Raw genomic sequence first — 26,886 nt, 5'->3', positions numbered from 1 at the left:
TTTAAATCTATGTCTATATCTATGTATAAATTATTAAATCTATGTAATTATTATTGAGTAGTATTGAGTATAGTTAAGTGCGGCGAGCTCTCTGCTTATCGCTTATAGCTCTGCGTTACAATTATTATTTTTTGGTGCACATTACATTAATATACTATTTTGAATTACAGTTAAAGAGTTTCATTAAATGATTTAGAACTTATAACTTTCAGCTTCATGCACAAAGTGATGATTGCAAAATTTTTATTTAAAATACATCCCGTTTATTTGGTAAGCAAAAATATTAAATTAAAATTGTGAACTCATCAAATTTGTTTTATCCATATACTTTGAATTTTAAATGTCATTTCAAAATATTTTTCGAAAAATAATTTATGTTGACTTACAGATCTTAATAGTATCCATAAGGGAAATATTTGGACAGGGGAAGTGGAGACGAAAGTGTTATTTTCAGTACATATATTTTTATTTGAATAATTTCAACTGTTTTATGCCAAAAAACAGCGATTTTTACGAAGCAATTATCAGGGTCCTCCCAGTATTCTATATCTGAGATACAGGGCCAGCCACAGGGTGAATAAATATAACAAATGGCTATAACAAATTATGAGCCTCGATCGCAACGTTTTTCGTCGAAAGTGCGCCACACGTGCACTATTTTTATGGCAAATATGATATTATAATGAATATTTTAAAACATTCTAAAAATTTCTTTATTTCATGTTTTTTTTTTTAAATTTTTCGTCATTTTAGAAATGTACTTTATAATGTTTACCCTATTTTAATAAATGCTTAGCATCATTAATATTGACAGTTTTTTTTTTTTTTTTAAATCCTCAATTTTTTTTTAAAAACACTACTTCAAGAAAGCCTTATTATAATGACTTAGATATAATTTTATTTAGCAATTTAATGTTAATAATATTTACAAATATTTTTTTTTAAATTAATGTTTGACAGTTTAAAATAATTTTTAATAAAATTTATTGTTCTCAAATACATAAAAAGGTACATGAAGTTCAACGTTTTTAAGTTTTCTTAAGTGAGTTTCAAACATAATTAGAATTATATTCAAGTTGCAAGGGCATTTTCTATCTTTGTAATTGTTTCCCACATAAATTTGCTGCTTATTAAAAGCGAAAAAATATATATTTAAGAGATTTATTACCAAATGACTTAAAATCGAAGCATATTTCTCTGAATTTTTACATTTTTAAGAATTTATTCCTTTTTGAAAATATTTATTTATTCATACATTATTTTTATTCGTTCTATTTGTCAAAAAAAAAATTATGCAAGTACTCTTGCAAAAAAGTTCTTACCTTTCTCACGCTTAATGCAATTCAGTTAGAACTAAAATCATTCCAGCCAAGTAAAAACATGAACCAATTTCCGCTTAGTTTACACGTTTTACTTCCAAAATGGCCATTTCCCTCTCATTTTCGTGCGCAAGCATAAAGCATTTCAGAAATTTTGAGTTTGTTTATAATATTTTTACATTATTCATCATAGAACGGGGGAGTTAAATTCGCCTATTCTCAAAAAATATATATAAAAAAAAAGGCATTGTCATTCTTTTATTTGAATACTCTAAATAAATAAATGACTGAAACGTAACGAAAAAAAAAAGGAATCATAATCTATTGAGCATTTCTTTTTACTTCGCCATTTTTTTGTAGATTATTTTTTTCTCCCTTTTTTTCCTCCACTTCAATTTCCTCTCACAAACGCTATGTTGCCGTGAAGCCATAACAATTTAGACAATTCAAATAAGAACACTTAAATATGACTATGGGAGTGAAATAATAAAAAAGAAATGATATAAAAATGGAAGAATCGCAATGCGAGCGAAAAGCCAGCGAGGCATCTGAAATTGAGTTCCAAAACGAACAATTCCTTTTTCTGAATGCGTGAGAAGCTTGCACAAAGAGGAAAAAAGAATGAAAAAAAATCGTCCCGGTAGGGAGGTGGGCATATACACAAAAAGAACTCTATTTAATTCCTCTATTAGCTCATCGTGGGGCGTTCGTTGCATTTTTGTGTGTGCCTTGCAACAGAGCATGAACGCCAAGCAATTCGTACATCAATTCCGCCATTTTTTTTCTTCTTCCTTTCCGTTTTTGGGAAGTGTTCTCCGCCAATTTCTCTTTATACACATTTCTCGCTTTGCTTTTGTTCCTTGACAGTGAAGTTAGTTTGATACGTACAGTCCTGCTGATGGAATAAAAAGAAAATAAGTGGCGAGTTATTTATAAAAAAAAGTGGTAGTAGGTGCTTTCAACAAAAGTATTAGAATACAAAAAAAAAAAGATGTTTTTATAAAAGCACAGCAGGTTAGATATTGCGTTGAATTCTAGACGGAAATGGGAAGTAATAACTGTTATTTTTGTTGATGGTTCGGAAAACATAGAAAGTAATTGTTACATTGTCGCTTTTGAAATAAAAAAGAAGAACTCCAAACAAAACTGCGAAGGCTATAATTTTAGTAATTTTATATGCTTACAACCTATCCAATAATTTCGATTGTTTTATTTTTATTTATTTTAGGTTTGACTTGAAAGAATAAAGGCACTACTTCAAACATGAGAACTAGAGGGCTCTCAATTTAGTAACAATTAAAATATTTTCAATATTTCTTGAGGTTTACAATGAGAAAATAAAATTTTAAAAATTTTAGAAAGTCAATTGTTTTGAAATTAATATTAATTAATTCACAATCATAAAATATATTAAAATAATTCTTGAAGTTTGTATTTGGAAAAAAAAATATTTAAAAAAAACTACTAAATTAAAAAAATATTAAAATAAAAAAAATAATAAAATATTTAAAAAAAACTACTAAATTAAAAAAATATTAAAATAAAAAAATAATAAAATATTTAAAAAAAACTACTAAATTAAAAAAATATTAAAATAAAAAAATAATAAAATATTTAAAAAAAATAATAACTTTTTAGTTTTGATTAAGAAAAAAACAATTTTATTATCAAGTTAGCAGTGAACACAGCTTTAGTTACGCCAATTAGAAAAATTTTCATATAGTCTCGAATGCTTAGAATTAAAAAATAGCGTGGATTAGACAAATAAGCAAAAGAGACTATAATTTGATTGAATTTTAGAGGTATAAGTTATCGAATATTTTTCGGGGTTTGAATGAAACAAAGGAAGAGACTCCTTCAAATAAATATGAGTAAATTGTGGAAACTGTAATTGTTTTCCATACGCAAAACGTTTTAAAAATTCATTTCTGCAAATTGACATTTTTAAAGAACACGTTAGGAATACGATAAAGATTGGCCAATTTGATTTAATTTTAAACGTACCGTGGTATAATTCATATGTTTATTTATTTCTTTAGGTACCAAAAAAAAAGAAACGGGCAAATTGGCAACACTATAGTCATCTATAATAATTCAATTTGTCAGGTTATCTTAAGTAATAATTTAAGTAAATAATGGAGGTTTTCTCGATTATCAGCTGATGGCAGTACAACTAGAGGCGTTTATAACTTCCTCTTGATGATAGGAATGCATTGATCGACTATAATCTGGACTGCTATGACGCAATAGGAGGGCTGTTAGACTTCCGGTTTGATTTTTTTTTTCTTTTAGGCTACAGGGTCACGTTAAACATTCATTTCGAATAATTTTGTATTTGACTGAAACTAAGAACTTAGCTACGAAGTAATTATTTAGATTTATTTTTCATCCTATCTTTAATCGCTGTCGAAATTTTAAATATAAATGGCACCATGCACCATACCGATTATTGGCAAAGGAGCTCGTCTTTTTCGAGAAATGGGATATATATTATACAATACTCACGTTATGACTGGTTAATACTCACGTTATGGCTGGTTAATCATGTTTGAAACTGTGATTTTGAAGTAATTATACCGAATCTGTTGATGTTTAGAACTCAAGCATTTTTGTACATTTCTTCTGTATTTAAAATACTTATTGTTTACTCCTCATATTAATTTTATTTCTGATTATCGTATTATGTGTACAGAAACTCGAAGAAATAAGAATTATAGTTTTAAAGATTAGATAAGGAGTAGATTTTTAAAACTTATTGTGTTGAGTTGAAAATTTTTAACCACAATGTTTTCAGATGAACGAGTAAGAAGTAGAAATTATATCTACAATCCTTATAAATAAACGAATCCTATATGGAATAAAATAAAATTTAGTTTAATATATATTTTTAAAAAAGAATCTTGAAAACAAAAATTCTTCTTCAAATAGCTTAGTTTTTACTGAAACATCTCTAACTTTTCTAGACAGTAAAGTCAACAAAACAGAACATTCAATCGATAATTTAAAGCTTCCAAATTGAAAATTATTCTTGCTCTACATTTGCCATCTTCTAAATACTTTATTTTGAAAGGGCTTGAAAAACTTTGCAGCCCCTCAGAGATACACCCTAACTTAATATTAAAGTTAGTAAAACTTCCCTAAAGTAGCAGACTAGCACTTCACTCAAGCCAAAGGTACTCTCAACATATGTTGAGAAACACAAGTAGGGAGGGGAGAAAAAAAAACCAAATTTTCTAGCCCAATCTACGTGAAGTTGAAGCAAAAAGAATAAATAATAAAAAATCAAAAAAAATTTTTTTTTTTTGGAAGTGTCACTTGAAGGATCGAGGAAAAAACACATTCTGCAGCTTTCAGCATTGAAAAACACTTCAACATCCACCACCAGAAGCACCCCATAAGATTTTTTCCAACGTCCATCTTAGGCGTTCGTTCTTTTCCCTATATTTTTAAGTTTTTTTTTTTTTATTATTATTATTCTTTCCAACCTTCTCAACATTCCATCTGCGTGAAAGGAGGGTACTCGAAGGCCTAAAAACCTCGGACACATTTTCTCAAGTGACGGCGGATGCAGGACGGACTAAAAGCATCCTTTCTCGGCATCGCTCTTCGCTATCCACTTGCTTGCAGGATGTAAAAGTAGGGTTACCATAACTTGGCAAATAATTGTTTTTTTGGCGCTTTAGATTTTTTACAAAAATTTTTTTGAAGGGTAAAAAAAGACATAAATTCATCCTTATTTTAAAAGCAAAGAAAAAAAACCCTATTATTTCAATGAAAATAAAAGTAAATTTTGTTTGCAGGTATAAAACGAGGAAAAGTATTTAATTAAATAATTAAAAATGCAGCTATTAGGTATTTAATGCGTGACTACAAGCAGATAATACTAATATTAGCATAAAAGTAATAATATAATTTAATACTTACGAACAAGCATCTCAATGATCATAAAATTTTTTGAAGATATTGAGCATAAAATATGGTAATTATGACGATTTTCAAATTAAGAAATATGTATATTTACTTACAGAGTTGTAAAAATTAAACTGACAGTACCCAGAAGAACATTCAATAAAACGGATTCTTCAAATAGATGTTATGTTGATCATGGAGTCAAGGTTTTTGTCGAAAAACAAAATAGTTCGAAAATTCTCCCAATATTTTCTTCATATAAGTTTCTAAATTTAATTTCTAAGGAATCAGAATTTATTTCTCTTCGATAGTGTAAGCATTTGTTTCGCTCATATATGAATATTTTTGAAATATTATCTTTTATTTATAATGCTTTTTCTATGTTACTCTCATCTTGAAAAATATTCAATTTTTAATTAATTTTGAGAACAACCTTTATCTTAAAATATTTAATGTTCAAATTCACAAAAATACTAAATATTCTTTATTTTCAGCAGCATTACCTTCAACAAATTTGCATATAATTATAAATGTACAAATTTATATCATTTTTTAAAAAAATAATTATGTTGGCTTTAATAATGAGTTTGGACAATTTCTATTTCAAAACTCAGAAAACTGAAATATTTAAATTAGATAGGTAATGCAAAATATTAGATAAAAGTTAAAACTATTCACACTGAAATGAAAAGTAATACATTTAAATATTTTGGATAAAAATTTAAAAACACTTAAGACTAAAATTTGTAAAATAATTTGGAAAACGAGTTATATAACGATAATAATTTTTTATATTACAGATATTTATTTACTAACTTTAAGAGTAAAATTGTCCACTGTAAAAAGTTATTTTTCCAATTTATTTGCCAAATATGCTTTATATGCCAAATATGTTTTATTGAATGCTTTGTGAAAAATGTTTGTTTTTGAAAAATTGAAGTCGTCCGTAATTTGTAGAGCTAGTATTTATCTGATTTTCTTTAAGATCCACTTCAATTTTCTAACATCACGTTTTATAATTTTCAAGGGTTTATGTCCTCTAGATGTTGAAGCTTTTGTGCTATCTTCAGTTTAAGGAATTTATACACCCTTATTACACTTTTATTTGATATATTAAGTTTTTTGAAATGTGAGACATTTTCACGCTATTTTATCCCATAGACAGAATCTGATGTTGTTAGAACTCAGAAATAACAATTCGTTGACAGGATCATAAAAAATAAATAAATGAAAAGTTTTAAAATTTTTAAGCAAACATGAATTTGGCAAATAGAGTCGTTTACGGAAAATTTAAACTTTTTGAAAGATTACAGTTAATGTTTTTAATAACTACAGTTAAAGGAAAATGAAAGACAAAAAAAAAAAAGGTCGTAGGGAATAAATCCTTTAGCTGCTGTGTTTAAATTACCAGTGATACTCTAGATTTCCAAAATACATGGCTCACTATAAGATTCAATTTCTAAAATTGGCAAAGTTTTATAGCGTAATGTGAAATGTAAAGCAGCATTCACGCCTCTAACAAAAGTATCCTCTTTTCCAGAGTTTAGAAGATTAAAAATGCCTATTACGTCAAACAAGAATTCGAAGCATCTTTAAGTACCTTACACAATACCTATTTAATGTCATTAAAATATCTTCAGCATTAAACCACTAATTCGCTTTAAAAAATAATCCACTAATTTATTTGCCTTTAGATACTACATTACCAATATATTACACTTTATAAGATTGAACTCTATGGCGAAATTTTCTCGCGGAGAAGCATAGTGAAGTATTCTCCCATCTAACTAAAGTATCCTGTTTTCCAGGATTTTAGAAGATTAAAAATACCCATTACATCAAAAAAGAATCCGAAACAGCCTAAAGTACTTTTATACACACTATATTTAGTGCCATTAAAAGCTTTTTTCCTCTAAAAATAAACATCTTCTCAAAGAGATGAAACATTTGAAAGCGTAACATTGTTCGTTATCGGAATCGCCATTTGGCGATAAGTGCCCCCACTTAGAAGAGGATTCGGGCAACCCTATTGAAAACCATCATTTTCAGTCACATATCCTTCTCTTTTCCCGACATATAACAAGGGGATAGAGCGAATGAAAGAATTTCGTTAATGTGTTCCTCTTTTCAACAGACAATAAGATAAGAACCGTGTGTCTCTTGTGTTCTTAGGGGCCCACGCGGGGTGATCATGTCATTAAGAACAGTTCCTACTGTATTAGATTTTGTTCAAAAGTGTTTTGTTCTGAAAACGACAGAACGAATAACCAATTCGACGAAATGTAATATCGTTTGCTTAAAAGAGAATCGTTGCTTAAAAGGGAATCGTTTTATTCAATCAAATGATTTGAAGAAAGATAAACGCTGGAGAACGTTCTAGAATTGACTCGCTGTATTCTCCTCCCTTCTCATTTATTAGTAACACAAGATCACATTTATTCTCATTTCGCGATTTAGTTATGTAACGATCTAAAAAGAAGACCGCCGCATTCATTCAAAGAATTCTCAGTTTGGGGATATAAAATTATTCATTTCAATGAAAATAAATAGCGTGAATGAGATTATTCCTTCTCTCGCAATTGTAAATTGATTTTTATGTGTCGAAATAAAAAGGAAGTAGAATTACAATCTTAACAAAAAGTATCAACCTGAATTTGAATGCGTTCTAACAGTAAAAAGCCTCCAACAGTTGTAAATCATAATTTTTAAAAGTTCCATTTTTTTCGAAAAAAAAATAACTAATAATATGCGTATATAATTAGCTTAAGACTGATAGATATAGAATTAAGTAAATGTGTAAAAGTTTTATAGATTTATTATTTTATCTTGAAAATTCTGAAGAATCTGGAGAAAATAAAAGTGAATTTTCACGTTTAAGCCAAATATTCAAAGCTCAGTTCTTAACCAGGAATTAACACAAGGAACCGTAAATAAATGAAGCACCACCTTTTTTTAAGAAAATTTAAAACCTCTCCCGCCTTTTTTTGTTTTGTAGAATGGTACATTTTAACATACCTACAAACTCCTTATACACCTGCATAACATAAGATTATATCACATAAACATGTGCCTGCATTTCCAGAAGCAGGAACTGCGAAGAATTAAAATATCATAATAGATAATACAATTAAAAATTTCTAAATTTAATTTTCTCCTGAACCGGGAAATTAAAAGTTATTTTATCATTTAAAAACCATTGACATAACATACTGCAACAAAATTAAAAATAAGTGAATTAAAAATGTACGCAATGGATGCTTTTAATAAGTAAACTCTTTTGAATAAATTATTTGAGGGTATGTAGAGTAGTATAAATACATAAAAATAAAATCAGTACGTTTTCACTTTAAATATATCAACAATTAAAAATGTTATTGTTAAATACGCAAAACTTATGTACCAGAACTTTTTTGTTTTATGAATGGACACAGAGCAATATCTTTTCTATTTTAAAGATATTTTAAAAAGGAAAACACTACGTGAGAATTATATGCTTTAGCAATGCTTGTTCTAGTCAGACACCAGTACACTTCAAAAAAGTTATAAAGCATTCTTACTGAATTAATATTTAAAAATTAAACAATCTGCCTGTCCTCATTTAAATGAATCGCTATTTTATTCAACATCTCTGGTGGATTTCGATTCTTGGGCAATTCACAGGCGTCAAAAGAACGCATTTATAATCGTTTGAAGATTTATTTATTCGTTCGTATTTTTAGGTAACCGCACATGAATGAATGAATGCGGTCAATGTGACGGATCAGCAGGAATGACGTGTCAAAGATGACACGGACGAGACAAGCAAAAGTCATGCAAGGGGAGATTTATTGAACGCATTCACATTTGATCATTCTCGTGTGACACTTTGCAACCATTGACATTTTCATTGCGGACGGACTATGGACATTTCTCACTTGATTCACATGCATATCTGTGTACGCTTTCACAATGGACACGTGATATGGTTGATAACAATTGACTGGTCTGTTTGAAAATATTTAGAAGAAAAAAACAAGCAGCGTGATTTAGATACTGCCACCTGATGGTTAATATTAGAGAGTATTCACGATTTTAAATGTGCATATTAAAAATAAATAAAATATGTTTAATGAATTCATCTAAAATGTAAGCTTTAATGAGACAATATACTTTTTTTTTTTTTTTTAAAAGTAAAATCGTCTGCTTTACAGCATTTAATTTGGAATACAAAATGTTAAAAAAAACATAAGTTAAAAAAGAAATAAAAGTTGTGATCGCCTTATTACGATCGCTGGTTACCCATTGGTCAAATGCTTTTTCTTTCTGAGTTGACTCCGTTAAATGCTACAACATTTCAAATCATGGGTTGCAAAAACTGTCTCAATTGATGTTTGTCGTCCGATTGGTTTCCAAATCTTACCTATGTACGTATTTCAAGATATCACAAAACACTTTTCCTTCTTCAGCATTCGCATTTATATTGAAATCACAGTCAAGCCAGTAATTATACGTTAATAATAAAAAGAATAAAAAAATACTTTAAATTATTATGTAAAATGCCTGAGAAACGAAAAAAATAAAAACAGCAGCGGTTGCCATAGCAACGCATGCAATGACGACGCATGCGCACTGTTTACTATTACTCTTGAACACAGTTGAAAAATGTGTGGATGCTATCAAATATAAAATCATGACCCATTTTAACAATAAGTAATAAATTCCTTCTAGTCTGACGCATTGAAAAGACGCATATTTATCTAAAAATGATCTTTTTTTAAATTTAAAATATGCCATTAACTTAGTTAAAATTTTAATTTCATTTGATTTTTCTTAAAACTTTATTTAGTATACTTTCGTGCTAATTTTTAGAAAATAAAAACTGCTGGCTAGAATGAAATAAAGTTCTGCACACATTTTTGTAAATCAATCTGTAATTTGAACCATTAAGTTTTCACTTGAGATTTAAAAATTCTTGTTTCACTATTTTCAATGATTAATTTTTAATAAATAATGAGGATTTTCTCTTAATATGGCAATAAAATATAAAAATCAGTCAAACAATTAATAAAAATCCTTCAGTATTATGCTCAGCATTACTAAATAAATGAATATTAACTTTAGGATAATATTTATGACTTTTCTTTACTATCACGTGAGCTAGACAAATTACTTTCGAACATTTTGAAGGTAAAAATTAAATTTCAAATTAAATGCTTAAAAAAAAGTTTAAAAAATGTTTAAAATTTAAAACTTTTACTTTTTATTCTCGTTAATTATAATTTTCATGAAGGACAGCCTGATAGAATGATTTGAAATATTAACTAAATATTGCATTTATTATGATTTAATCAGACTTCCTCTGTGCATTATTAAATTGTAATAAGTCATAGTTTTGAAAGATGCAATAATAGCTTTTTTCAACAAAAAAAAAAAATTTAGTCTTTAAATTTGTGGTTTCAATGGCTGTTTTGGGATTAAAAATCTTTATTAAGAACATGTATCATTTTATCAATTGAAACATATAAGTCTTTTCAAAAATCTAGTGAAATTGTACTCCTATAATTCGTATATTCTAAATAAGGATAATTTTCAAAACAAAAAGGCAATTAGAAAAATTTTATCTAAAAATTAAATATTCAGATTACAACTTTTAAAAATTTCAGCATTTCATTGAATCTGCATTATGTTCCCCTGTGTCAATAATGTTTAAAAATCTTTAAATAAAAACATAAGTTACCTGGAACAGAAAACAAAACAGATTTAGCACTACAATATTGTTAACAGCACGTAGTATCAATTTTACTTTAAGTTACATAGCACTGTAGTCAAATTCTAGTAAAATTGTTTTTGTTAAATTTTGTAGAAAAAACAAAGTTAATAAATGGTTGGAAAACGGTGTAAAGCTAAGCTTTAAATGTTCTTGACTAGTTGAATTTTAATCAAACACGGAGAAAAAATTTTGGTATTCTGTATCGTAAGGATTTTTTTGGGGGAAAATCATAATTCTGGTCAATAAGACAAAATATACGGCATTTAAAGCACTTATTTGTTAATTTTTTCGATCATATGGTAATGATTTATCAGAAATTATGGTTTTCAATTCTATAGCTCTTATTTTCACTCATTTAGTAAAAAATACAAAACTGAAAAGTAAATTTAACCGATGGTCTTAATGCCATGCTCGAAGATAGCATGATAAAACTACCAAATTTTACCACATTTTATCTCATATTATAAAACCACATTTTCTTGTTAATTTCACCAAAATCATTGCCAAAGTGTTTCAATAAGAATTACCGAGCTTTTTGGTGTTCACATACAAGAAATAAAATAAATTCTACCACGTTCGGGTGGTTTTGACCATAATTTTTTTTTATCAGTGTACAAATATTGATCCCAACCTATATTTATTTTAATAAACTTAATATGTAATGAAATACTAACTTAAAGGTCAATAAATAATGTAAGTCAATAAAAAAATCCTGGAAAACATTAAGCTGCTTGATTTTTTGTTAACAAGTAGTTTTAAAACTGTAAATTAGATAAGCTGTGATATTTATTACACATAACAACAATTTTCAAAACTATATGAATTAAAATAATTTTCCAATTAACGTTTGGTTAAATGGCAGTTAAACGAGAGGCAAAGAATACTGGGATTTGGTAATTTAGTTTCATCTGACGTATAAAAAAGATATAACTTCGGCATTACTCTTAAAATACTGATTTACATATATTTTCATTTACTAAATGCATGTAGTTAACTAATTTGAATGCTTAAAAATTTATTTGGAATTCTATTTCAGTAAATAAAATTAGTTATAAGACATCAATATTGCAAGTTTCTTTAAAATGACCCATAAATCTTCGTGAAGCTCATTTAATAGTTTTTCTCTTTCTCGATCTATATTATGCAATGAAACGTATACGATCAAGTTATATTTCGAAACTGGCAACAAGAAAAAAAAAGCCTTTCAACTTATATAACTGTATTTTGTAAGTTGGATTTACGATTATTTTAGCCAACATTCAATATTTTTTAATACTTCATAAAACTCACGAGAAAAAAAATGGCACCAGAATTTTTCACAAGAAAGTTGTTTAAAAGTAGTTCACTTATTTCGAACACTCCCCCGAAAGGCAATCTTTTTTTATTGTTCTTCTTCATGCAACTAAAAACAATTGTCATAACCGCAGACGAGAAAAAACTTAGCACTGTTGCCATCAAATCAGTGATAACGTGACAGACTTACAACTAGCCAAACAAACTATCGCAAACTTCCTAAGTTTTCAATCAAGTTTCCACATCTAGAAAAACTATCGTATATCTAAAAGCAAAAAACAAAATGGCCAAAAAAATCATTTTGGCCCCTTCTTATAAGCTGGGAAACATGAAAGCGCGTGTTTCCAGTTATATTCTAGTATCATCTATTTACTCTCGTGACTTGGCGATTTTCAGAAGTACTGTCTTTTTTTCGCCAAATAAGAGGCACTTTACTTCAAAAAAGAAAAATATAGATGAAAAATAGAAAGTTGAAAATATTTTTTATAGACTCAAACCATCATTTTTCACTGAATTTTTTTTTTTCTTCTTTCTCCTGCCCAGTTTTCGCTATAAAAATGATTGGACGTTCGATTCAAACTTTCTTTTTTTCCCTTTTATTCTATGCTGTTGGCTCTGCTCAAATTTGCAATTGTGCCTCCGTGGCGGTACTTTCTTCAAATAAGGTACACAGAAAAATATTTGACTTTATTTTGTGTATTCAGGAATTTGAACCCCCTCCCCTTTCAATATAAATTTTAAAGCTTATCTTTGGAAAAGAGGGGGGGGTTTCTTTTTTGAACCTGATTGTATGACGATATGCGTTGAAACGTGGATTGAAAAACAGAGCTAGAGGTAAAAATCCCGGTATCTCACTTCGAAAATACTTCGTCTGCTTTCATTGATTTCACAAGGGGGCGATGTACAAATTTAAAATGGCATCAATAAAACAATATAAAGCATGAGAATGCAAAGTTTTAAAAATAAAATGGTTTTCTATCAAATAATTCAAAATAAGCCACAATTTTAGTTTTTTTTCCTTATTTAAAGTTGCTAAAAACTGAAAATGTATTTATCATAAATTCATATTCTATCATATCATATCATATCATATCATATTCTAGTTAATTTGATTCAATTTTAGTTAATCTACTAGTCGCAACTGGTAGTTTAATTTTATTTTCTTATCTTCGTTGCTAATCAATGGAAAATTACATGAATATCAATTCCCTGTTTACCAAGTCACTAACTAATATTTTGGAATGTTTTCTAAATGATTTTATTAGTTTAAAGGTCTTTTATTAAACATATTAACGAAATTAAGATTTTTAAACTTTTAAGTAACCTTGAAAAACCTTACCAAAGATGATACAGTAACTATTAAAAAAATTTAAAAGTGCATTGTGACTAAAATTTGAAATTAAAAGCTTTATAAATTAAAATTGAAAATATTAAAAATTAAAATTGGATAACCAATAGCTAATCGTATGGATACCGATTACCTTTTAATTAACTCACTAATTAATATTTTGAAACTATTTTTAATTCCTTTTTTCACTGATATATATTTCATTAAATTCAATTTCAAATTGAAATTTTTAAATTTTTTAAACTTTGCAAAAAATGCTACAGTAGGTTTAAAATTTTTTAAAAACTTCTAAAGCTTCAAAAACTAAAATTTAGTAACCAATTTTCTAAAAATATAATTTAATTGATAAAATGAAACAAAAACATATTTCAAAATTTTATTTAGCGATTTAATAAATAGCGAATTGTTATCCATACAATTTTCCATTTAACAAGGGAAATAAGGGGAAATAAAATCTGACTACAGAGATATTTTACCTGTTAAGTTTTGAAGAACGTTTGTAGTTTAGAATTAGTTTGCAATCTAGAACATTTAAGTAATTTCGAAATAAATTCATATTTTTTAGAAGTTTAAAATATGTTTAAATGTTTGCGTGTGTTAGAATCTACTAGTATTAATATTTATATATTCAGGGAAATAAAAAGTTTGTTTTCTCAAAATCTTGGTTTATTATCGAAAAATATTCAGACAAAGCATAAACATAGTGAAGCAAAATTGTTTTTAAAACAAGTGGTATCAATATTCAGAATTGCTCAACAGTTCCCAGAATTCCGTAGACACAACACTAAAAAGGTTTCAGACGATCAGGAAAAAAAAGCAAACGTTGATCTCAGCAATTTTCGTTCATAACTAGACATGCAAATGGTCGTCTGACACCTTTGAAATAAGCGGTAAAATTTAGAATTACGTCGACAGAAATCAAATTGCAGAATTACCAGAGAGCACGCTTTTCCCACTTGCCAACGTTAAGCAAAAGTCTATTATTAAAAGCTTTGATTTTTATTTTTTTAAAAATAAGTTTTAAAGAAAAAAATAGAATTTTACATAAAAATGTACTAATGAATAGACAATTTAATTGAATTGGCTTAAATAAGCATTTAATAATTGAAAAATTCACTAAATATTATTTGTATTATTTTCGTAAATAACTTTTTATAAATAGATTAGTATTATTTTTGTAAATAATACTTAAAAAAAATTATCTAAAAATATTCAATCTTCTATAAATGATTTTGCTTTACCCGAATCTTTATATCTTGACACACTTATTGTTACACCCTCTCAGCCCCTTGTCACAGTTTCGTGATCCCCCTCCCTCCTCTCCAAGTGTGACATCATTTGTAGACGGCTCTTATACTTACGTCTTTTTTTCTTCTTTTCTGTTTCTGTACTCATTTAATTTCATGTCAAAAAAAAAAATAATAATAATAAGTCTTAAAACTTTTATAAAATACAAGTCACTAGATCTCTTAGAACTTCAGCAAAAATAAAACAACTTAACTACGATTTCAGTTTTGAATGTCAATTTCCCTTAAAATTTGGTTTTATTTTTATAATGTTTTTATTTATTCATTTTTTTTAAAAAATATATTATTTTTAATTCGTTTCCCCAATAACTAAAATACACTTATTCGTAAAGAAGAAAACATGAAAGTAGAGCTATGAACATAAGAAGCTTAAAAAAATATATAAATATTAGCGCCATAAGGATTTCTTCCAATTCGAAAGAATCTCCGTTCATTGCCAAAAAATGACAGATCAGAAGAAAAAGAATTAAAATGAAAGCTTCGAAGATTCTGCTAGATGACCCTAAACTACAAAAAAAAAAAAAGAAAGAAAATAAATAAAATAAAAAAAGTCATTTCATCCTTTCAGAAAGCACATCGATTCCATCAAAGTTTCATGAAAACGAGGCATAAAAATAATATCTAAGTTCTCTTCGCTTTTTGTTTCAATTTTCTCAAAATGCACATATATTTTCGTAACATCAGGAAAGAACAAACAAACAAAAAGTATTTTACAAATATTACAAACGGAACAGACTAATACTGAAATGTGTTCTTGGAAACAGTTTTTATAGATATGACGAGGGGCAAAAGAACATGAGAATAGGGGTAAAAAAAATGAAATAAAATAATGTTAAAAAAAAATTGTTCTTGACCATATGTGTATACGCTTATATTCTATTTCCGCGATTTAAAAATCTACGAAAATCGTGTTTTTAGATACCCGCACGTTGGTATAGGCTATTTTCCAGTAGTTGCTTTATGAGAGTTCTTTTTCAGAAATCCAGGCGTGCTCTTTCAGCAGTATCGAAAACAGATTGAGGGAAAAGTTATACATACTTTTTCCCTTTCATCTGGGGAAGAAGAAAAGAAAAGGGAAAATAAACAGAATCCTTTTTCCCCTCTTTATATACTTACTTTCGCTTATTGAGTGGTATTGTTTTCTGCTTTCAACATTTGGGAAGTAGATTTTGTTCTTGACTTTAGTTTTTATTGCGCTATTTCTTTCCGAGGTAAAAAAGAAGGAAAAAAAATAGCTTTGTGTTCGTACTCTTTTAGGAAAATGATATTTTGTGAATAGTTTTTATTGGTCCACAGACGTTTATTGGAATGCTATCATTTGTTTTAACAGACAATGGAGGTTGTCCTGTTCAGCTATTCAAAAGCTATTTCGCTTCTTTGTTATAATCAATAGAGTCGGACTGTGTTATTGCGAATATTGATCACCGTTACTTTAGCGTAACGTGTATTAAGAAACGGTTATGTCTAAGGGACTGTTTATCAAAACATATTATCCTCATGAGAAAAAGCTTTAACAGAATAGTAAAGAAAATTGGTATTTAAATTCGTTAAAAGACACACGTCTGTTCTAAAAACAGCCTTTCTTTTCGATATTGTTCTACTGTGTTTTTAAAGTAAAGTATATTAAGAACATTTTTCTTTTTTAAGAAAACTGTTCACAAAAGAAAAACTGGAAAAAAATATTAAAAAGTAAAAGAAAAATTGACAAAAAAACTAATAAGTGAAATAGAGTTTTGATCTGACAAGGGACACTATGTTCCAGGAACAGTTTTTCTGATTAGATAATTAAGAAAAAATTATTTAGCGTTGAATTTTATATCTTTGTCTAAATAAATGCTCAAATAGTAGGTTATTTTCCAATTCGTGTAAACAATTTTGATAATGTAACGAAATGCGTAAAATGTAAAATTACCATTCAGAAGTTCATGCTTCCGATTTCATTCCTGATCAAACTTTTTGGCCAATAATTTCCATATTGTGAATCCCCTTATTAAGAGGATCTAACGTCTGAATCACTCAAGAAAGATAAATAATAATAATAAAAAATAATAATAATAAATAAATAAAAAGTACATCCATTCAGAAAGAGAACATTTTTGTTTCTAATTTGTTAATTTAAAATATCGGCCGCAATAACTAATTAGTAAGGGAGAATATATCGAACCAAATTTGATCTTTTATTTTTATGCAAAAAGTAATAATTTAAATGTTAGTTTAGGTATTGTAAAAAAAATATATTATACTTTGTCTATTATTGTAATTTATTTTTATTAATAAATTCTGTTATACGCTTCAGGAAAAAAAATATTTTAAACTAAGAAAAATCAGTATATAGGGTACAGCATTGTACAATACAATGGACAACCATATCATGGATCACTGAATCCATGATAACATTTACTTTTAGTTCAATTCTTTTAAACTTGTTAGATTATAAAATATGGATATTCATGCAATTAGAACTAATTTTCATGCAGCCTGAATTAGTTAAAATAAATCTAATTTATCATAAAAGTTATACCAGATAATTTTTTGCTGAAATATAGATACTTCAAAGTTTTGTAATTTTACGATAAACATCAAAATTCTTACATGTTATGACTGAGTACACAGGGTAACCTATTTGTGCTATCTGGACTAATTTCACAAACATTTAACTGGTTCACGGTACAGTACCGATAATGGTCTATGGTACAACAAGCAGATACTTCTTCGAATTTATTAAGCCTAATAAATTAAAATTACACCCTTTTAAAAACTTGTGTTTGATCTTAAAGAAAATGACAATTTAGTAGCAATCCAGTTTAATTCTGTTTTTAAATTATGTTGTCAATTTCTTTAGGGTTATATTTTCCATACAAATTGATTAAAAAAATTACTCAGTAAAAAAAAAAGTTCCTAACAAATGCCTGATGGTAAGCGGTTCCCAACATAGCAGATAGTACACTTTTCAACTATATATACTGAGCTTAAAATTTCTCTAACAGGGTCACAAATATTTACACTGGTTCAAGGTACAACATCATATCAAAAGTTTTACTCATCGAACCACATTTACGCGAAAATCTCATCATTAGAGCGAAAATTACGTAGTTTCTTCTTTTGCCGATACGTACCTGCAAGTTTTATTACCATAGATCTTTTGCACCCATGCATTTATCTATATAACTATAATATCTAAAATCCGAACGCATTTGTTATTATCATTGCCCCCGATTTAAAATTACCTCAAGCATGAAAATTTACTAACTGCGTTGTAAAGTAAAATACTATCAACACGAACACTTCCCGAAAGCTGAAAATCGAGCACCTGAAAATGTCCGCTTCCTAACACCTTAGGCAAACGAAATCGTTGTTTGAAAGAGTGACTTATAATGAAAACTAAATAAGTCTTTACATAAATTACACTAACGGTTCGTTTACACAGCTTGTGGTTAAAAAGACTCGAAAGACATTAAGTCAGGAAACTGGAACTCTCATTTGCATGAAGAAGGCAGGTATACGAGCCAGGGGAGGGATGGAATTTCGAATTGAAATAACACCTGGGCATATGCTTAGGTGTAAAGGACAAAGTGTGAGGTGTTACATAACTCTCGCGTTTTTAGAGTTATTTCTGGCTGCAGACGATTCAAAATTATGTTGCTTTGGGCGTTACGCTTTTCGAGTTTTAAAATTTATTTGTTTTTACTCCACGTACTTTGGTGTGCTTTTTTTGGTTAAAGCTAAATAAAATAACAAAATAATAGAAAAATACGTGGGAGCAGAATTCAATCCAATCTCTTCAAAATTTATATTTCTTGTTAGTTTTGTGTTGTATAAGAACATAAGACAATTAAAATTGAAATTTTAAGTAATTAGAATTTATTTGATAATTTAGTTGAACTTAGAAATGTTTGACTATTTAAAGTGATTTCTGCTGATTGATTACCACAAAATTATATAAAATTATCTAAACACCAAAATATTTCCTCACGTCTTTAAAATGCGTTATTTTAAGACAAATTTATTAAAAAACGTATGATAAAATTATAAATAACCACAAGTATCAGTTCTTGTTTAACTTTAATAATGATTCAGAGAAAATAAAAAATATAATGACTTTCGTTGCATTTTTTTTTTCTTTTGCCAAACTATAGGTTCTAAGGAATTCCAAGCAAAACAACAAACTGTATAGTAGTTACTTCAACAAAGCAATCTTCATAACCATAAGAAGTTATGTAATATTTTTTTAAAAAAAAGCTGAAAAACCAAGGAGGAAATAAAAACATAGAAAAAAAAATTTAAGTGATAAAATTATACATCTGTTTCTAGATTTAATAATGCAAGGTCCCTTCAGTTTCGAAGTGCGACGTACAAAGAAAGAAACATTCAACAAGTGTTTGGTACATAAAAGAAATCCTCAACTTTCTCTCCCTTGATCACTCGTCACGAATCTCTGACAATATTTTCTCTAATTTTTCTTACCCTACCACCAGTATATAGTTGAATGAATATCCGTATCTATTGGGAAAAAACATTAATAGAAAAATTGCTTTTGAGCAGAATTTTATAACTTAAAAAATCCTCTACGAAATTAATTAATTAAAAGTATTTTTATTAAGTAATGTAAAGTGCATATTACTATTTTTCTTAATCATTAAATGTAAATCAGAGGGCATATACATTCAGTAAGTGTGCGATATTTATTCATAATTTAAAAGCGTTAAGAGAACACCAACTTCATCCTCACGCTATTGTATTGATATATTTTGCTTTGGCTATATTGATACAATATTAGAAAGCACTCCTTTTTGCGGATATAATCGTGTGAGCTGAGGATGAGATTATATTTTTTCTTCATTTTGTTTTCCAGCTTTTTAATAAATTTTTTTAAATAATTTTTTTTAAATATTTTTTTAAAAATATTCTATTTTAATAATTTTTTTATTTTATTTTCATTAATTTTTATTATTTTCTATGTTTTTTTTTCTAAATTTTTAACTCTTAAGGTTAGACTCTTAGATTAATTTCAGAATAAACTTAAAAACATTTGCAAAAAATGTATTTTTGGTGTTTGAAAATAACTTTGGTTCGCATGACAACCTACGTGATGGAAATAAATATAAAAAACGTCAACAATCAACGATTAAGTTAACCGAACAAAGCCACAAAAAAAAAATGATCTCAAGCGTTCAATGTCATCCAAACAGCACAAATCACACTTAGAAATTTGAAGATGTCTCTTCATCCGAGAAGATTCAAAAAAGACAAAACAGAGAATATGGTTAAAAAAAACTACAGAATAGATTAAAAGGTATAATTCAATCTTTTTTACGTTGCTCAAAGGTTCATTAAATTCTCACATATTTAGAGATTTTTTCTTTTCTTTTTTAGCTAAAAAAAGGTCGTATTCACTTCTTGCATGTATGATCACGTTTCTTCCCCTTCCTCCTGAATGATTAGAAAATATCTTTAATATAGCCGATGCCCCTCTTTCCGAGACGATTTTATTCTATTTTTTTTTCTTTCTTCAAATTTCAGGGTTAGGTGTAAGTTTTATGAAGAAATGGATACCCAAAATTCACAAATTGTTTTTCGTTATAGCCAAAAACTTTCCTGAAAAATAATTCAAGCAAACATTTCATAAAATTTAAAAAATTGTCCATAATTTTTGAGAAAAAAATATTAAGTTTGTCAAAAGCATTTTATTTTATTGCAATTTATATTCAAATTTGAGTTGTCGACCCATTTTTTTGGGTTTGTCGCAATCAGTGTCCTAGCCTTGTAATTCTGAACATAACTCAGAAGATGAGAGAACTCCTGGATCAAGCATTTTTACAAACTAGCTTTCTTGGAAGACGCTTTGATTTAGCTAACCCGCATTTGCGTTACACGGAGAGAAAAACCATGTAAACCTATCAAGGTTAGCCTGAAGCCAAGAGGATTCTAACCCATGACCCGTCTACTACTGGGACTATTTTACGTCAGCACTGTGTTTGGTGCTATCCAGAAGCGGAATTTGAATCGACCAGCCATTGTTGGGATCTGAACCTGTGTCGCTTCACTGGGAGGCGGGGGCTCTATCCTCTGAGCCACCCTCCTGAACCCGAATTGATGATTTAATTCTGAAAAATGGATTAAAATCAGAGGAAGAAATTCACGTTCATTTTGTATTATTCTTTGCATAGGTTTGATATTTATTTTGTGACTCAAAAGCATTAGATCTGTAACACAATTGATCTCTATCTCATTTAATAAAAAAATAATATGTGTGAATGACTTCTTAGTCATCGACAGGAACAGAACCCGAGATACCTATTTCATGAGCATTCGTTTTGATCCCTTTTACAACCCTCATTATGACAAAACGGTATTAAAATAAAATTTAAAAAATTATTAGAAAAGAAATTGATATGCCTAGTGAGTTAGGAATGTATTTGTAAGTTAGCACTTCAATTAAAATTACGCAATTTTCGACAATTGGCAAAAATGAGAAAGAAGTGTTGTAATTCTGGAATTTGAAATTTTTTTCGCGTCTATCGAAATGCAGAAAACAAAATTACCACAAACAAAAAACCATAAATTACTTTAAGAAACTCTAAAATGAAAATAAAGTTGCCTCATATGACCGCTTTATTGGCTGGAAAATCGCAGGGTGGGATCCCGTTTTACATCACTAACTTTCTAATTTTTAAGGTTGCAATCAGCATAAAATCAAAAAAAGTCATGATGGTATTGAAAAAAAATTTTTTATCCCTAATTTAAAAGTATTTACCCGTAATATTCTACTTGTTTTAATCAGTTATTATTAAAGTTTAAATTTTAAATGTCTTCTAAATTGAAAGTATAAATCTAAAAAAGTTATTGTAACGTAATTCTATATGATATATTACCTTATTACGCTACATTTAGAGATAAATTTACTTGAATTGGTGTCTAAACTTATTAACGTTTTACAATTTGTATTATTGTTGATGTAAATTGTGTTACAATTAAGGTTACAATGACGATCAGCTTCATTCGTAATGTGATGATGCGTGCACAAATTTTATTTAATCTTTTGCTTACATCTGGTATAACTGAGGGTTCAGAATAGCAAGTGTTCTCAAACGCCGTAGGCAAACGGTTAATATATCAGCCTGTTTGTTAGGTGAAAACATTAAATGACGGTCATGAACTGTCCAAATTTGTTATAACAATATATCTTTCATTTTAAATGTTATTTTAAAAATTTATTGCAGAGTAAAAATATTTAGATTATAATAGAATCTTAAGAGAATAGGATATATATCGGCATAGGATATATATTTTGCCTCCTTCCATGTCAATCCTATTGCTTTCAATTTGTTTACAATCGTGCTGCTCCAAGTATTTTTAGGTCTTCCTCTTTTTCTATTGCCCTGAGGGTTACAAACAAAAACTCATTTTACTTTAAATTTTTTCTGGTTTACGTAGAACATAACCAATCCATTACCATTTACGTTTTTAAATTTCTCGATCAATCCGTTTCTGCTTTGCTTTTATAAGGATTTCGCATTGCAAATTTTATGGAATCACTTGATATGGAAGATTCTTCATAAGTACTTGAAGTTTTGTCATGCTATTTTTATTGCAGTGCCATGTCTCAGATCCATTGAATAGGAGGGATTTAATAATAATACTTAAAATTTTAATTTTTGTTGAATTCGTCATGTTTTTGTTTTTCCACAATTTATTAAGAATAGCGTAACTGCTTCGGGCTTTGTTTAATCTATTTAGTATATCTTCATCATTTCGTCCTTTGTTGTTAATTATACTTCCAAGATACGTAACTTACCTCCTCAACTTATCTCTTACTATACGTGCTCACCTCCTCAAGTTTATTATTTTCTAATAATATGTCATTTAATTGCTTAGGATTAATTTTAAAAATTTTATTTATATTTTTTAATACATACATTAGTGAATATTTTTGACTTGCATAAAAAAAACTGCATGCCAAAACTGGAAAAAATTCCAGATTAAATTACGATGAAATAGTTTATTGTGAAACGATTAATAAATATTTGAGTAGCAATAACTGAAGGTTGGCAGGCGACAGTGCGCAGGGTCAGAGCCATTTAGTGATATAAAAAAATAAAGAGACCAATCATTTGTGATAAAATTTAAAACAATGAATAAATTTTAATAAAACCCTTCGATATCCATTTTGCCCAGTTAAGCGTTTTATACTACACATGAAGATGTACCTATGTGACACTTATGTGCTTTATTGAAATGTTATAATAAATTTGAATAGATTTTATAAATTTGTTAGATTTTATTTAAAATTCATTTCAGCAATTTTAACTATTTATAGATTGTACCCTGTAAAGTGCCAAAAATATAAAATAAGTTGACATTTTCTTTCATTTAAACTACTGTATTTTTTATTCTAATTCTGAAAAGAAAGCTTAAACTATCTAACTAAAAATGGTTTGGCTTGTTCAAGATTTTAAAAAATTAAAATAATTATCGTTACCTTATTTTAATTTTATATCTATAAACAGCCTATTCACGTTGTTGTTTGGAAACAATAAATATTTTTTTAACTAGAATTTTGTAGTTTTGAAACCGACCCAGAAGACAATGGGACTTCTGATGCAAATATCAAATAAATCAAGAGACGCACTACAATGCCAAACACTTTTATCTCTCCTAAGATGAGATACAACAACATTAAATTGAGAAGTTAGTACAATAACAATTTACACTGTAAGCGAATTTACAATGGTAATTACAATTACTCTCAATAAAAGATTATCTCTACTTACAAACAATATCAGTCGTAATAACGATTCAAATAAAAATTCATAAATTACGATTAATTATAATCACGTTTAAATACTTGTAATTGTTATTACTTTTAATCAAGATTAGAAATAAATAATGCTTGACTCTGGATTTTCTTCTATTAATTGAAAATTACAAAAAACCTTTGTATTTTCGTTTTCAATAAGTAATTAGTCGGAAATTATTTTTATATTTCACACATTTATCAAACTGCGGGTGTTCACAGAGTTACCTAAGAAACATTTTGTTGTCTTAAAAAACGTTTTACTGTAATTAGAAATTGCAAAAATGTACAACGCGTGAAATAAATTACTTTAAAAATATTACCCTTAGAAATTTTATCGTTTTATTTTCGAATAAGACAACAAAAATTATTTATAAAAGAATAAAGAAAAACAGAAATTAGTACAATAAGAACAGAAGTTATTTTAAAAATCAATGAAGTTTTGCTTGTTCTGTAAACTTTAAAAAAATAAATTTTAATACGTTTGTTGACATAAAGTGTGAATTTAAAATTTGCTTAATACAGAGAAATCTTTAAAAAGAAAAAAAACAGCCTTAAAAAAAATTTAAAAAAAAAGAATGATTCACACGAAAAGTAAAAATTTCTACTAAAATTGCTGTCTTATGTTTCAGTTTCAAATTCATATGAAAGTGATTATAAAAAAAAAAAAAAAAAAACAGCTCGAGAAATTCATTTTGGAAACTGTTTATTTGTAGAGGGTCCCTCATTTCTCAATTATGCTCTCAATCTGTTCTCGGATGATAGGGGTGGGGGGCGGTTCCCATAACTCGGACGGGCGAGGAGTGTGTTCACCTGTGAAAGCCACTTGCCGCCCATTTCCAACACCCTTTTCCACAAGACTCCGTCAATATTTGGCGACGGAACAATGTCGCCATTCTCACAAATTAAAGTGCATCATCTTCTCTTCCTTCTTTTCTCTTCTCACAAACCAGGAAAGTAATTTTTAAGATGGAACTCGTGAGAGTTGAGGGAGTTGCACCAAATTTTATAAATTGAATGGAAAACTCAAAAACAATTTTTGTTTTTTTTAAAGCAGAGTTTTTACGATTATTTACCCCAAAGAATAAAACCAGCATCGTTTTTAAATGCAAATAGTTTTATTTATTACTTATCATTTTTCCTCATAGAATAGTTAAATTTTTTTCAAGGTATTAAAATATTGCAAAATGTTTAAGATATCCATTAATGTCTATTTTATGTGTCTATTAATGAATAGCGTTATTAAATTTCTGTGGTTTTCAATAAAAATTTCATTCATTTAAAGTTTAATTGTCATAAATCACCAATTTTCCAACATTAATAAATAAATTTCATAAAAAATATATTCTTAAAAGTTATATCTTCAGTTTAAGCAATACTCTTATAACTCTGGACACCTTACAAAAGTTTTTATTATTTTAAAATATTGTGTAATGAGAAATTAGGATTTTCCCTGCGATTATATAAAGCATCACAGTTAAATAAGCCCTGTTTTTTATAATAATGATTATATTAAAAAATAACACAATAGATACCAATCTTCCAAACTGAAAATTTAAGAAAATCACCATTATTATAAATCAACTTTAAAAATTTGGGTACCATTTTAATTGCAGTTTTAATATATATATAATAAAACTGCAACATTTTGCTTGAGTACTTAAAAAAATATTAAACATTTCTGATAGACTTTAAAAAACACTCTTATGAAACACTAAAAAAATATTTTGTTTTAAACGTAGCAATTGAAAAAATATATTTGATTAAATTTAAATTGAAAAACATTGCAAAATTAAACAAAAAAAGCTTTGTTGATGATAAATTAACAAAATACCTTTTCACTATGGGCGAAAATATTGAAGTTAACTTGAAAAAAAAAATATTTTTGAAATGAAACATTAGCATGAAGTATAAAGTTAATAAAATGCTTGCAATTAAAAAAAAATATTACTTGAAAATATTAAAAAGTAAATAAATAGAGCAAAAATTCTAGTGCAAGATCTTATTTCTTTATAAAAAAAACGCTACCAAAATAAAATTTAAAAAAATATATGTATAAGTATACTTAAATATTAACTTTTTAAAACATTATATTTTGATGTTATTTGTTGTTAAATAACTAAAATTATCAATATGTACTTCCAATTTTAATTCTAGTTAATTAATTTCCGCTTCATGAATAAGCTTATCATTATTATATTTTTATTTAAGAATCCGCAAAAAACATATTTTTCAGAACTTCAAAAAAAGTTTTTAAAAAAAAGCATTACTTCGTGCATTTAATTTAATTTTTTTAACAGTCTACTTTATAAGTATCATTAACTTATGCCATTGTTCGAATGTTTGTTTACAAAATCAAATTTAAAACTTACAAACTAATCACGTGGTATTTTTGTTATCCTTCTAATCGAAATCCGCCAAAATAAAGACGATTACAGCTACAGTAAGAATCCATGAAAGTGCCATACGGTCAGACGATCGCATCCTTACAACGTCAACTGTAACTGTGTTCAAAATGACCATTGGATAAGGAGCGGTCAAGAAGGGAAAGAGAAAAATTCAACTCACCTGATCTTCCTTCTGTACAGATAGAACAAAAACACCCGATTCCTTGGTCACTGTAACATCTGCAATTATGTCCATTGAATCATGGATCAGTAGTTATCAGTACAATCAGTAAAAGTAAACCTTTATAGGAGTTTTTATCGTTTATTTGGTTTTTTCAGATCAAAAGTAAAAGCTATTGTACGGCGCCGTAGAAAAACAACATTCCAAGCGGAGTTCTCCTGATCTCTGGTTGGTTGTGATCCGCGTGCTCCAAACAGTGCTACCATGGCTGAGAGATTCGTAGGGTTGCAATAGTTGTACGTCGCCAATAATATTCGCCAAGTTGTTTTCGAATTGGTGTTGCGGGGAAAAGATTCAATTTAGGAGGAAAGGAGAATTGAACATCTGTAATGTAATTTGTATGTAAGGGACTCGCGCGAAATAACGAATCGTTTTGTATAACTAATGATTGATTAAAAATATAGGAAAATTGAAACAGCTATATTTCTATGGAAAAGAAGTTTACTTTTGTATGCACACAACGTAAATAATTAATGATCTAAATATGTGATTTAAACGAGCAAGCATTTATTTATAAATGTAAATGTTTTCTCTTTTTT

General features: G+C 27.9%; 1 protein-coding gene across 2 annotated transcripts in view; it reads right to left on the bottom strand.

Moving 5' to 3' along the window:
- The window catches only part of LOC107451740 (LIM domain only protein 3), a 97,175-nt gene extending 70,619 nt beyond the window's left edge, over nt 1-26,556 (bottom strand). The window contains exon 1 of one of the 2 annotated variants that reach the window (XM_016067934.4): nt 26,288-26,556. In XM_016067934.4, coding sequence (XP_015923420.1) covers nt 26,288-26,362 — 75 coding nt within the window. In that variant the 5' untranslated portion in view covers nt 26,363-26,556. Of the gene's footprint in view, nt 1-26,091; nt 26,229-26,287 lie in introns of those variants that run through there. The other variant, XM_071179016.2, reaches the window with a different exon arrangement.
- Between the last annotated feature and the right edge of the window lie 330 nt (nt 26,557-26,886).

This window comes from Parasteatoda tepidariorum, chromosome 6 (genome assembly GCF_982258835.1).
Source record: "Parasteatoda tepidariorum strain Cologne lab strain chromosome 6, Ptep-v5.0, whole genome shotgun sequence".
NCBI classification, from domain to species: Eukaryota; Metazoa; Arthropoda; class Arachnida; order Araneae; family Theridiidae; genus Parasteatoda; species Parasteatoda tepidariorum.
Note: the sequence above shows the minus strand (reverse complement) of the source record. Positions and strands in the feature narration are given on the sequence as shown.